The sequence below is a fragment of the Serinus canaria genome, chromosome 3 (genome assembly GCF_022539315.1).
Source record: "Serinus canaria isolate serCan28SL12 chromosome 3, serCan2020, whole genome shotgun sequence".
Classification (NCBI taxonomy): Eukaryota; Metazoa; Chordata; class Aves; order Passeriformes; family Fringillidae; genus Serinus; species Serinus canaria.
Genome location: NC_066316.1, coordinates 28,043,235 through 28,057,510, shown reverse-complemented (window position 1 = coordinate 28,057,510; position 14,276 = coordinate 28,043,235). Strand labels below are relative to the sequence as shown.

Genomic DNA, 14,276 nt, shown 5'->3' with positions numbered 1-14,276 from the left:
TTGTCATAGTTGTGATGAGTCTCCAGCCTCATTCACGTTTGCTTTTCTTTCTGAGATCCATGCAGAAGAAAATTGGAGGAGGTTAGGCTACATGGTCTTTCTCTTGTACATTTTTGAACTTCTGTGGAAATGAAAATAAAACAGGACTGCACAGTGCTCTCTTTATTTACTTATCTACTCATTTTGCTTATCTTATCTACCTTTTCTGTTCAGTGATGTTTGCTTCTGCTCTATTTGTCTGGATTTCTTTCTTACAACTTTTCCTGGTGGTTTGGGAGTAGTATTTGCTGTTATTTCCTTATTGCATTGAATTCTCTGTGAAAATCCTCTCTGACCTTTCTTCACTTCTCACTCAGGTTTCTCTGAATTTGTTGCCAACCTTTAAGAAAGAAGCAAAATGCTTTGGAAATTATTTATCTGCATTGTAAGTGATAAAAGTTTAGGTCTCCTTTCTGCAATGTGCATGCTTCCTACCCTCTCATTCAGTTCCTCTCTCTGCAGTAGTAGACTGTGAAAGTTCTTTGGGACAAGAACCATGCCCTCCTCTTTAAACTGTGAGGCATCTAGCAACTGATTCAGGGCTTCTTATATCTGTTTCCTGTAAATATTATTTAATGAATTATTATTTAGTGAAAATATTTAAAATTATTAATTGGAATGAATACTAGTAAGCAGTACCTTTTGGGAGGGAAGGGGAAGGATCCAGCAAAGTTCTATTTTTGATATCATAAGAAGTGTCTCTAAATTCAGCTCTTCTGTCATTTGTTATGGATTCTCATTATTATCTGCCCCAGTTGAATGAGTATAGCACATTTGCAATACACATTGCTATCGGTGATTTTTTTGCAGAAAAACTAAGAGGACATCAGTTCAGTAAGTTGCAACACAAAAGCAACATTTGTCAGAAATTTTTTAGCCTTAGAGAAGGCTAAAACTTTTTTTATAACCTGCAGAACTTTTCATATTTTCTTTTTGAACCTGTTAGTAGTGTATTTTGAAAAATAACTCTATATTAATACTTTGAAACAGTTTGAAATACATTGCTTTATACTTTTCACTTTTATGTTGTCAGAATGAGTAAATGATCATAAATTTTGTACCATTTTATGGAGTGATATTGTTGACACCAGTTAAGTTAACCTGTACATTTCAAAGCCTCAATGATAATTTCTGTTGCTTGGACATTTCCTCAAGTTTGGACCTTGAGGTCTCATGGAGGTGCCAGAGGATAATCAGTTGTGCTGGGCTGTCTGCTGTGAGCCATGGATCAGTTTATACAAGGGGCCCTGTCACCCAGAGAAGAATGCAATGTGGTGCCTGGTGTAGGCAGAGTGCTTGTGTGCTCTGTGCTACCACTGTGTGACATCAGGTGTCCCAGCAGCCAGGTAAAAATTGTTATCCTCTTGTGGTTTTGTTTCTTCAGAGAATGTGGGATGTGAGGATGGTGGAGTGTTTCTTTTCCAGCACTAGCAGCCCAGGTTTTCACTCATTTAACACACCAGTAGGAATCTGGCAGTCCCCTGTATGCAGAATATTTCTGTGTGAAAAGATCCATTAAGCAAAGGAAAAATCCTTTCAGTCCTGATTTATCAAATACAGAGAAAATACTAATATTTTCAGAATTTTATGATATCATACAGCAGTAAGAAAAACTTGATACTGCATGAGTATCTGCTCTCTCTGCCTCTAGCTCTCAGTACTCAGTGAAGGGATGAAAAGCAACAAATTCTGATGTAATTATAGGGTTAGCCATCTATTAATGTCAAGCTACTTGAGTTATTTTCTTTGAGAAGGAATAGAATCCTGGGGACAGAGCTCTTATCCCCACAAATCCTTCAGTACTTAATCACTGTAGGTATGGTTTGCATTTAAGTCTGATAGGTTAAAGTCTGCTAGAACCTAGAATCTCTACACTTAGTGTAAGTCTCCTTGGTATAACCACTTTGTCTGAAATGGCTGATACATTATAGACAACTGCTTTTCTTGCAATTTTACCTGCAGCAGAATAGAGAAGTTGGACTAACCCAAACATGTATTTATTAGCACTTAAAGATTACTTCATCCCACAACTTTTGTACTAGTCTATGAATGTTATTAAACTTCCATGTACTTCAGTATAAGCATCTGAACATAATAGGTGGGCAAGCAGAGAAGCAAAATGGCTGAAATAACATGCTAGAACATACAGAGTCAGCAGAAGAGCTGAAATAAAGCTCAGTAAGTCTGACTTGCAGTTTTCTGCACATTCTGTGAAACTAGAATACATTCTGGTTTTAGTATTTGCTCTTTACAGTGATTATTTCATTTTTTTTTTCCAGTCACTAGTCAGGACAAGCTCAGAGGTATTTACTCTGAACCACTAGTAGGTCAAGGAAAAAATGATGGTATCATCTTTTCAGCTCTAATGGCCAGATGCTGAGTCTGAGTTTGACCAGGATTCTTTCTTCAGATAAGCAGATTTGGCATCGTTTTCCCTCTAGGTCTATTTGGGATTGTATTTCTTTTTCCAGAACATTCAATAATATAGATTAGATCAGATTAGATCTCTTAGCTGAAATCATGCATTTCTGTTTTACCAGTATTATACTAGAAGTAATTCAAAGTAAAAATTGTTTCTTTAAAAATATAATGGAAATTTTTTTGGACATGCTTCCCCTTGTGATACATTTGAGTGGACAAGCAATATGTTAATTATGTTTGCTTTAAATTGACTATTACAGGAAAGGAAGGAAAATGCTGTCTCAAACCTAGACTGTCCAATTTTTCAGTACAAATGTTCTGTTATTTTACTGCTAAGCTCTGTGTTGCTGATCGAAGCACTATCCCAAGGCTTCTGCCAAGCACCGCGTTGTTCGTGTGATAGGAGGGATTTGGTTACAGTCAGGCGAGTCTGAAAAATGGTAAACTGACAGCAAATCTGGGATCATGGTTGCTAAGGCAGCTTTTGTGGTCACGTGCTTTTATTTGATGTGGTTCCTTGTGTCTCTTGTGCCAAATGGTGTAATGTACTAAAGTGATGAAACTGCAAAAGAAAAAAAGTTGACTATTTACTTCAGCAACAAAAGACAAAGAGAACAGGGAAGGAGATCAAAGTCCTCAACATGCCTCTCAAAATAGGAAAAAAAAGCAAAAAGAAGGGAATTTCTTTCCACATGCTTGAGGCTACTCTTGGATATAGCCATCATGAGTAATAAACCCTTTAAATGCTCGTGTCTGTCTGCAGTGTGCTTCAGTTTCAAAATACAGCAGGTATTACTGAGAGTTAAAAAGGTAATTTTACCAGTCTTGGTAAAATAAAAGGCTGTAGTCTAAAAAGTCTAAAGTCTACTTTCCATCACTGGTACATAGATTTAACAATGCTTTAACACTGGCTACACTGACAGATAAACCCATATGAAAGGTCTTTCACTCAGAGGCAAGTTTTTCAATTGTTTACATTTTCAAAGTTAGATGAATCTATAACTCCATCATTCACAATCATTGAACTTGTCTTTTCCCTGCTTTCTGTGTGTTTTGGAGGAAGAATATATTGGAGTTAGAAATGTTGAGTGCAGTCAATACTATGTACACTTCTAAGAGTATAGCTTTTCTGTTGATGTTCTTTTCTTTGTGATATTTGTTTCACAGAAAAGCTTATGCAGTTTTTGAAAATAGGTAAGTGTGGAGCACAAAATATAAACTGTGTTATGTGTGCACAGGTCCTTAGCTGTAGTAGCATAACCTGTGTTAGCACTTCACTCTTTAAACTGTGATGTAGAGGGTAATCTGAAATAATGTTCATTTTTCAGACTTAGCTCAAAGGTTTCCCAGCAATCTAGAGAAACCTGCATTTTTTTTTCTCTTTGGAGAAAGAGGGAAGCAAAATGAATTGCAGGCAGGAGGCATTGCTAATGAGGGAGTTTAGGGGACCTGGCAGGCCCAAGAGCTGTAGGGACAGGGATAGGAGTAAGAGCATCTCTCTACATGCCTGTAAGTGTGCCTTGCTAAGTACTCAGTCTTCTGAGGTTGAAACTTGCAAGTACCCTTCTTCTCTAATGAGGTGATGGGCAAATAACAGGTTCCTTACCCATAAATACTCAAGAAAAAAACAATCACTGCTCTAAATTTGTGAGTTAATGCTAAGCCATTTATTGATGGTAATTTCTTGAGAAAGGCAATTTAAGTTATCAAATAATAAGTTTAATAATAAGTTATCAAATAATAAGTTTTATTAATAAGTTATCAAAAAATGTGGAAGAATTTTGCATTTGGTATGTTGGCCTGAATAAATAGATCCATTGAGAGACAGAGAAGTCACTTGGAATGCACCAGTCAATAGCAAAAATGTAAACATACTCCAGCTATGCTTTCTGAACTTGTATTTCAGCATGTCACAGAACAAAACTTGTGTTAATGCAGGCTGACTGCTGCACTTGTTGAATTCAGTAGTGAGTTCCTCACAAAATGCAGTTTAATTCCCAGACCATGGATCAGAACCACATAGTGACTGACTCTGGAAGTCCAGGAGGACAGGACCTTGCTGCAAGGAGTCTCTGCTCTGTCTTAAAATGAGATGCATGAAGTTGATTTGCAGAGCAAGGCTTAGAGTAAGAGCAAGCAAATAAAATTCTGAGGCCATCAGGTCTTTGTTCCAGCATGTTTGTACAACCTTATCTCTGAAACAGGTAGCTCTACCATGTATTCAATCTTCATCTGGTACTAGTCCAAATGAAATAGCATCCCCTAAGACTGTTGCTTCATGAATTGTTAAAATTACAGAAAATACCAGACTGTTAGAATTCTAGCCTTTAAAAAGTAGCAGTTTATTGGGAAAAACAGTGTAAAACTCAAACACAATTCAATTGATTGTACTGAAACTAGCCTTACTCTGACAGCTGTAGGGGAGCAATTTTCTGTGCTTCCTCATCATATCTCTTGATGCTTTTTGTTTAACTTTTTTTGTTGTAATGATAAAATGAGCATGGGGCTTTTTTGTGAGGGGTGTATAGCACTGATATTGAGAAGGAAAGCTTGATTGCACACAGAAGTGTTTAAGATCTGTGCTCCAAGAGGCCCAACTATCTGGAAAGCAGATTTGACATGCAGCAATCTTTAGCTTGTGCTGGTGAAATACTTTGCCAAATGGAATGTCCTTCACTATAAAAGGCTTCTTATAGCACTTTGTTTGGCACTTTTTCTTTTGATTGGACTGTGAGGTACCTCAAAAAGCAGCCTTTAGATATTAAGCTATATGGTGACATTTTCTTGCCCAGTTGTCTCTATTTTGTGTCCTTTACAGATCCTTCTTTGGCACTGTGGAAGTCTCTTCTTTCTTCAGTTGCAGGTTTACAATAAGTCTAATTAATTATTACATCCTCTTGCCTGGTCTCAGGGTTGTGAAATAGAGCAAATATGTTCCTTTAACATGACAGACATTGTAGTACAGCACAGTCAAATCAAAGAAGCAATGGCTTCTCTATGTGTGTAAAAATAAAAGGTAAATATCAGTTTAATGAGGCAGATGAATCTTAATTGCTAAATGTTTATAGACAGTTTTGAGATGGTCAGAGGCAAGGTCCCATGCAAGTGCAGTATTTTATTAAAATCTTTAATAAGTAGATTCTCTGACCCAATAGAGGGAACAAAGACACCTGTCCACTCTTAATTTTCCCTACCCATAATTATTTCTACAGAATATAAATTACATATGCTACAGCTTTATTCTGTTTTCAGAGGATAATTATACTAGAAATTCCAGCCTCCTTTCTGTGGAGGGGCCTCTTTCTCAGAAACCACACCTTTTAGCAGTCTGTTTTTCATTTGAGAAGGGCTGGATTTCCATTTACGTCAACACATTTTTACAGGATGGCTGCTTTCAGGAGATGGATACAGGTAAAATGGGAAGCCCTTACTCACAAATCATAATAATTCAGTCTGGAAGATGTATTGTAAGCTGATGATATAGGAGTGAAAGCTTTTTTTTTGCATGTGTAGTCTGTTAGAGATGACTTCTAGTATCATACCTGCTATTGTAACTGGGAGAGAAGCCAGTAACTCCTTTTGTAGTCATCTGAGCATCTTCAGTGCTATGTCCATGCTGCAAGGACTTGGTGTCACATGAGGCAAGGCAGGATGCAAAGTGGACAGTACCAGTTGCTCTCTGTATGAGATTGGAGGCTTTAATGGATATATTTACATAATATGTAAGGAGTTTAATAAACTGGCAGTCAGTGTCCTAAAGTGAGGTTCACAACCCACTTCTAACATACCAGGAGGTCAAGTTTTCCATTCTCCAATGTTACAGATTGGTGGACCCGCTATACTTGCAATTTTGTAAGAACATATTGTTTCAGAAATGTTCCAACTTTCTAATCATCTTAGTCATACTTCAGTGCTTTAAACCATCCACAAGTTGCAAAATTATATTCTTGTGTGAGTAATTTTAGTAAGGGGGTAGCAGCAGGGAAACTGAATTCTGTTAAAAAAAAATCCCATTCAAGTCTTACTTCTGCTGGAAAAGTTTGTTTGTTTTTTTATGTAGCTGTGGTGTACTCAGGGCTTTTTTTTTTCAGCGTTGCATATGCAAAATCCAGACCTGCAGAACTGTTCCATGTGGTGAACAGTCTGCTAAACCCAGACTGTTTTGCCTGAGTAGCAGATTTCCATATACCTCATTATGAGTTTGGGATTTTTTTGATTTATGTAGGCTCTGTTCCTTCAAAGGGATGCATGACTGTAGACCTTTATACCTACCAAAGTGGTTTCTTATCAAGTACTGAGGAAAATAAGAGGCCAGATCCTGTTGGAGAGTAAGAGACTTGTTTTGCAGAGAAGAAATTTTCTTTCTAGCCAGTGTAATTTGTCATGGAAACAGCATGTAAACAGGAGGCCACCCAAAGCAACTTAGCTTTTGAAGCATTTTTATGGTGTCCAAGTTGCTTCTGGATGGTTAGTGAATGATGTAATCCACAGTGTGTAATGCAAATTTTGATTTAGTAAGGGACTATAAAGAAAGATTTAGGTCAGTGCTGCTAGAAGGAAGTAGCATGGACTTTACCTAGTTGTTGCCTTATACAGCCTGATTTAAATAAGTGTTAGATCTTTCCACACCAAAGAAGCCATTATACTGAGTAATAGCAGGTGTGCTTCAGTCTTCTGTTCTTTGATAGAGGCAAAGGGTTAAGCTGCCTAAACACATCTCTGAAGTTACCTTATTTCTGTGAATTCCTACCATTCAGATGTCCTTATGTACACAGACAGAATTAATATCCTTGGTTTTGTCATTTCCTACGAATCATAGAATCATAGACTGTAATCATAAACCAACGTGGATTAGCAAGAAGGAGCTTATCTGGCCAAGCCCCTCCTCAGAGCAGGGCCAGCCATGGCCCCTGTTGTTCAGCTGAGCTTTGAGCATCTCTGAGGACATAGCACAACTGAGCCCCACTTCAGAAAAGCCTCTGACCCCACCATCTCTCTAATTTTCCATTAGATAATTGAAGGCATCAATGTGCCTTCAACTCCCCTCCTCAGTATCCCCCCTCTGCAGTGTTCTCTGAAGACTGAACAAACCCATTTCTTCCAGCATCCTCCTTACATCATCATGTGCCTGATAATCTTTCTGGCTCTCTGCCCCCTTGATTGACAAGGTTAACATCAGTGTTCTATTGGGAAGCCCAAAACTGGAGTCAATGATGTGACCTATATTTGCATCTGCCCATCTATGACTCCTAAGTCCTAATTATTTTGATTATTCTTAGCTGGATTGACTGAAGGTGGGTTTTGGAATAGCTAAGGACTTCAGGTCCTTTCCTCCCCTACTAACAAGGTATCTGAACTACAGTACTCCACATCTTACTGATGAGAGCTAAGAAACAGAACTGTTCACAATGAAAAAGATATTTCCTGAGAGAATGTTTTGCATTAGTGATACTCTTGATTTCAGTGGTTGGTTTACGGTAGGTCATGGTATAACCTGTTTTTATAGATGGTATCCCTCAGTACTTTTTATTATCACCACAGCATAAAATACACTTCCTCTTGGCCATCTGACTTCAAGAATAAGGGAAGAGAACTGTGCAGAAGTTATTTTGAAATCCCAGGGGTTGTACATGTAATGTATTCTTAAATTAACTTATTTTTCTAGTGCACTTGGAGGATCATCTGCCCTTCACATCCCAGCCTTTCCTGGTGGAGGTTGTCTCATCGACTATGTACCCCAAGTATGCCAGCTGCTAACAAACAAGGTAAGCTGCTGCAGACAATCATTTTTCCTATCCCTTATGCACTGTACTGCATTTCCACAGACATTATTCATCTGCCAGGTGTGTAAAGCAAGGCATACTTAGGCTGAACTACACAGGGAATACCTTCTTGGTAAGAGCTGAGTACATAAGCATGACATTGAACAGAATGACTCCTTTAGGTAAACAAGTGAGTTTGGGATCAGATCCTGGAGCAGTTTATTTCTTACTGCAGCATGTTATGAGTTAGGGTAAAATGGTACTGTATTGTACAATACTGCATTGCAGTATACTGGTTTTTAGTAAATACAGATGTGTATTTTGCATATTATTGTTCTAGTTGCAAGTTCTCATCCCCCAGTCATTCTTGTAGGTTTTGAGTACTTTCCGTGATTTTTCTTCTCAGATGTTTCCTCCAGATGAACTGAATCAGCAGTTTCTTTGGATGTTTATACAGTAAGGTTGCTGAAAAGGTTGTGTTCCAGTTAGCTTACTGTTTAAACAAAAAAGAACAATTATAGTATTTTGAAAGTTTCTCCATTATTTAGGTATAATTTTCAAAAGAAGTCCTAGGGTCAACATTTAGAAATTTACCTATTACAGGCTTCCTATTTGTATATTATATTTACTTTCAATTGTCTAAATGAAGAGAATAATTTTATCTTTTAAAAAAAAGTTTCTTCAGAATGTGTTTCCGTAATTGTGTTGGAATCTATCATTAGAGTTGTTTTTGTTGTGGTTTTCTGTTAAAATTACTTTCTGTTTTTAAAATCAGCAGGCACACCGGGCTGTTTTTATCCTTTCTTAAGTGAAGGCACTTAAGCAAACTTATCATATGTTTTCCTCTTCCCAGAATAACATTTCAGATCCTTCACAAAGCCTTCAAAATAATCTTAGTGTTTTATAAAAGACAATGTTTGAGTTTATAAAGAGAATTTAAGTTATACAAGACAGCTCTCAGCAGTGGTTCTGTCAAGACTTTCAGTAATTTTAGGAAAGCATTTGCCAGCCAAGGAATTCTAGTATTGCCATAGCCAAGGAAATACTCTTCCTGTTCTTTTCAGAGAGGGAGAAAAGGTTCTTAAAATGCTAGTTTTTGTTCTGGAAAGCAAAGGAATTTACACAGGGAATCACCTATAGAACCATACCATAAGTACTTCCAAGTCACCAGTTGTAAACGAGATGTCCTTGCAGCCTGGTGACACATGCATTGCTTTTGTTAGGGGTCAAACCCTGCTCACACTGTTCTCTTAAGTGATGCCATCCAAATCAACAAGAAAATATACATGGTGTGAGGAGAATTTTGCCTTAAGTCTCCAAATTTAGCATTGTTGGATTTTGTCTGTGCCAGGATGGAAGTCTTTCAAAACCCAGGGTGCCTCAGAAACTGATGCTCGCAGTTGAGTAGGTGGCTCCCTGAGTCAGCATGAAACCAGTGAAAGAGCTTAGTGTTCAGAAGATTTTGTTGGAGGTGCAGTCTTCAGAAAACACCCAAGATCAGTTGTGCAAGAAGTTTAATTTTTTCTTCTCTTTTATAACCAGAATGTTATTTTGACACTTAGCTTACTGTTAATTCAGATAACTGATTTGCCTATCACAGATTTCTACTCAAACTTCAGTCAGGCAAGGATGAGCATTTGTTTCTTTCAGTGTTTGTCTCATGCAGTTAAACAGTGCTTCAGCCTATTATGAAAGACTTGAGTTTCACTTAGACATTATTAAAGAGATTTCTTTACAAGATATTCTGTATGCAAGATCCAGAATATTTTTTTAAGGCACTTTAGGATTCTTTAGGGAAATCATGCTAAATCAGAAATTCTACCATGTCAAACATAGATATTCCTTAACAAGAAATATATGACAAACTGGGCTTTGGGTTTTTTAATCTTTTTCTAGCTCTGGATTTATTTTCTTTCTTTTTAAAGGTACAATATGTTATTCAGGGATACCATAAGAGAAGAGAGTACATTGCAGCTTTCCTGAGTCACTTTGGAACGTAAGTTTTCTTCTGATGCATGTTTTTCTGTAGTGTGGGGGGAACTCATTTTTTGCATATGGTTTGTAGTTGTGTGGCTGCTGTCCCCTGGATGAGATGAAATCTAGTCATTTTTCACAGAATGATGTGTACAGATTTTCTCTCTGTAGCAATATTGGAATGTACTTCAGTATTATTTCACTTCTGTGCCAGTGGCCAATCTGATTTTTCTAGAAAATAGGTGATGATGGGAAAGGGACAGTAGGGATTTTCCTTGTGCAGAAGTATGTTCATTTCTGAATCAATTACTAAAGGGGTTTTACACTAACAGGCAGTGACTGAGGTGGGAAAATGGAGAAGCAGGTGTGGTTCCAAGCCTTGCAAGAGCCAGAAACCCCTGCTCAGTGTAAAGGTAGGGCTGGGAGACCAGCTGTTCCACCAACAACCAGTATTTTGTGTCTCAGGAGAAAAGGCTCTTGGGTCCTATTGCATTCCTGCAGATGAGAGGTGCTTGGCCAGGCATGATGACACATTAGCTTCACAAATCAATCAGTCAGGGCTACTGTGGCACTGGGAAGGGTTGGCACTCTGGTTTCCTGCCCAAATTGAGCTGGAGTCCAAGCCTTTAGCTAGTTGTGATGAGGGGTTTCTGCTTCCAAGGGAGCCCTTCAAATCTCAGGTCTCTCAAGTGATGTTAGGAAAACTGATGGCTTCTAGCAAGCAACAAAATGTAATACAGTGATAAATAGATAACAATAACTTCAGCTGAACATATGAGTAAACAGTCAGTGCAAGTTCAATCTTTATCAAGACATTTCATTTTCTTCTGAGAAGACTCTGTTATAGAAATTGCCACATGTTCCTATGACTATATGATATCTGCTTTGTGATTCATGAGTTCTGATACTGCTTCAGACAGAGAATACCAGCTTCTGATGGTTGAAACTTTTAACCCATCTATCAAACAAGTATTCTATATGTAATTTTTTATTATGATCTCATGTTTTGTATTTTTATATATACTCTTCCAAATTTTCAAACTTAAACTCTTCTCAGCCTTCTTGTTAACAGTCTTACCCTCTCACTCACTTCAGAAATGAAAAGTAATCCTGATTTGAGTAAGGTAGAGGGAATTTGTGTGTCTACAGTTTTTATCAAGTTAGGACTGCAGATGTGGTAGTAGGTCTCCTTTCATTCAAAAGTGTATCTTAAGCTGAAAATGGCCTTTCTTTGGGTAACAACCTCCAATACCACAGCATAATTAAGACAATTGCTGAGATTAAAAGTTTAATCTAATTTACAATTAGCTATTGTAAATTGCAACCGTTAATAAAAAAAAAGCAAATCTTGGAAGATTCAGAACAAACAAACAAAAATAACAATCCCCGTATTACAAAATGTACATATTCATACATATTTGAAGGTAAAAAGTGCACTCATTTTTTTTTTTTTTTGTTGTTGTTGTGTTTTTGTTGATAGTGGTGTGGTAGAATATGATGCAGAAGGATTCACAAAGCTTACTCTGTTGCTGATGTGGAAAGATTTTTGCTTCCTTGTTCACAGTGAGTAACACTTTGCCTCAGGCATAAATGTCTATCCTCTGAAGATACAAGTTCAAAAGGGAAAATGTACAATTACAGGAAACAATTTAAAAGTTTTAGCTATTTTTATCCAGTGCCTAATCTATTTTTGATGTGACTTAGAAAACACAAAATCTCAATTGTATCTAGAGAAGGAGAGAGGATGCACACCAGTAGTGAAACATTGGCTTTACAGAAAGCCAAAAGGGTCTTGGGAAGGTTTTCTGGTAATTTGACTCAAGATTGAGTTCATTGTTGTAACTTAGCTTTTCAAAAGTGTGATGAGGCCTCAGCCCAGGAATACCTAAAATCATCTGTAACTGTCAGGAATTAATGCATTGATAACAACTGTAAAGACACTTCATGTAGAGAAAATATATCACATAAGAAATAACAGCATATTGTCATTAGGATCCAAAACTTATTCCTAGACTGAAACTGTGTAGGCACAACTGTCCTAACAATGTAGCTAAGTTTGCTGTTGTTTAAAATTTTTAAATAAAGATTGTATTGCTATCAATAGCACATTCTTAATTTAAATATATAGGAATTACTTCATGTGGAAATTATTAAATGTGGTTTTGATACTGCCTTTTATATATTGCCTTAAGTTTCAATTTCTGTTTTTCCTTGTGGTAAGGTGTAATTCGCAGGTATCAAATATACTTTGATCTGGGGAAATTCAGTCATGTAACTCTTTAGATTTGATTGTTATGCTTCTTATTTATGTTTAAAATTATTACACTGCAAAGTGGGCACCTGCAGCATTGGTGTTTGATAGCATTCTAGCACTGGAGTCTTTCATATTATGTGATTTTTTATTATGGGCTAGCTTTTCATGTGGAAGACTCGTGCTGTCTTGATGATGTCATAGAAATTTGTCCCAGAGCTTTTAATGCAGGAAGTCAGGAGTGCTATTGCTCAGAGAAGTCCTTTACCCTGTGTTGTGTTGCAGATCATAAAAAATGATCTCACTTATCCCTTTCCTTCTGTGCCCTAAGATTACCTTACCACACACCAATGATCTTAAGAATCATTAGTGATCTTTGAAAACTCAAACCTGAAATTAAAGCTCTTCCATCATGTTATTAGAGTTTATGTTGGGGGAAAAATAGAATTGAAGTGGTATCTTTGGGAAAATTATCCTCATTAAGTCTTTACTTACGTTTCAATTACAATGGAGAGCTGGTCACTGGACAGTTGTATTCTATGAGACAACACTTCTTTTTGTACAGCCTTCCTGAAGATTTCCCACCTTTCTTACTCCCCAACATATTTGGGTTAATTTAATCAATGTTAAAATTCCTGTGGATTTGATTTATGCTGTGAGGTAATATACCTTACTACATGTTGAATCACTTAGATTTCAGGGGAATCAAAATTCAAATTTCTGCTAAATAACAGAGCGAGTTTTAACTGTGTAATATTCATGGTATTCAATTAAACTGGTCTGAAAGCTACAATTATAACTGAATAGTTTATCACTATGTATTAACCCTGTGGCCTTAGAAATCATACAGTGGCTTAGCTGTGTGAGCCATTGCATCACTCACTTGTTGAACAATTCAGTGCAAAAGCATTTCTGGTCCCTGCAACTGAAGGATATTGCAATGAAAGGACCGAAACCTGCACTTCATTTCCTGAGTGAAGTAATGTAGGCTTTCATCTCCTAACCACTGACATAACTATGTATATTATGGTTGAATATTTAGCAAGCATCTAATAAAATGTCTGGGAGAGATAGCAATAAGTTGAAAACTGTTCTACTTTCTATGTTTCCTATAGTATGTATATAAAGTATTCAGAAGAGAGTAAATAGGTCAGTATACAGCAAACACTGTGGCATATCAAATGAAAGTCACCATCATACATTATTGGCTTCTAAATTTTGGTTAAAATTTTAGGTTTGAGATTGCGATTTAGGTGAAATTTATAAACACTAGCATGAGTCATATTTCCTTTAGAAGATGGATTCAGAGGTTTCCAAAATTAACTTTGGCATTGTTTTGCAACTGTTTGCCTTGAGAGTTACAAACTTGTTTGGCCACTAGGAAGCAAAAAACATTAGAAGTAAGTTGAAATTATTCAGAATAGTTTTATTGAGTAAAGTGGGTTTTAGAGGAGAGAAACAGAAAAATAGTTCTGAATTGCTGAAGCCAAATAACCTTAGAACAACTTCATATGCTAAAAAAAAAAGACTGGTTCTGTAGTTATAGAATGAAGACCAGAGTCTACACATTCTGCCTTAAAACACCGAGGAGCTACATAGCTGCAAACTTAATCATTAGACTAATGAAGGTGCTGGAGTTATTATATTAGATCAAAGACTAGTCAAAGGAACTGTTTCTTTAGTGACTTAGTTTTAAGAATTAATCAAGTGCTTTCAAATATAAGACAGAAGAAATAAACATTTAGAGAAGTTAATGCATCCACATGGGAAAGGAAATCGTTAATCAGGCTTACTGCTTTTGATACTGATAATGTTTATGAATAAGTCCC

At 36.9% G+C, this 14,276-nt stretch overlaps 1 protein-coding gene across 3 annotated transcripts in view; it reads left to right on the top strand.

Moving 5' to 3' along the window:
- BABAM2 (BRISC and BRCA1 A complex member 2) overlaps positions 1–14,276 on the top strand; it is a 163,261-nt gene that overhangs the window by 115,134 nt on the left and 33,851 nt on the right. For all 3 annotated transcript variants that reach the window (XM_030236357.2, XM_030236359.2, XM_030236358.2), the window contains exons 8-10: positions 8,126–8,225; positions 10,148–10,218; positions 11,677–11,759. In XM_030236357.2, the coding sequence (XP_030092217.1) occupies positions 8,126–8,225; positions 10,148–10,218; positions 11,677–11,759 (254 nt within the window). The remainder of the gene's footprint in view (positions 1–8,125; positions 8,226–10,147; positions 10,219–11,676; positions 11,760–14,276) is intronic.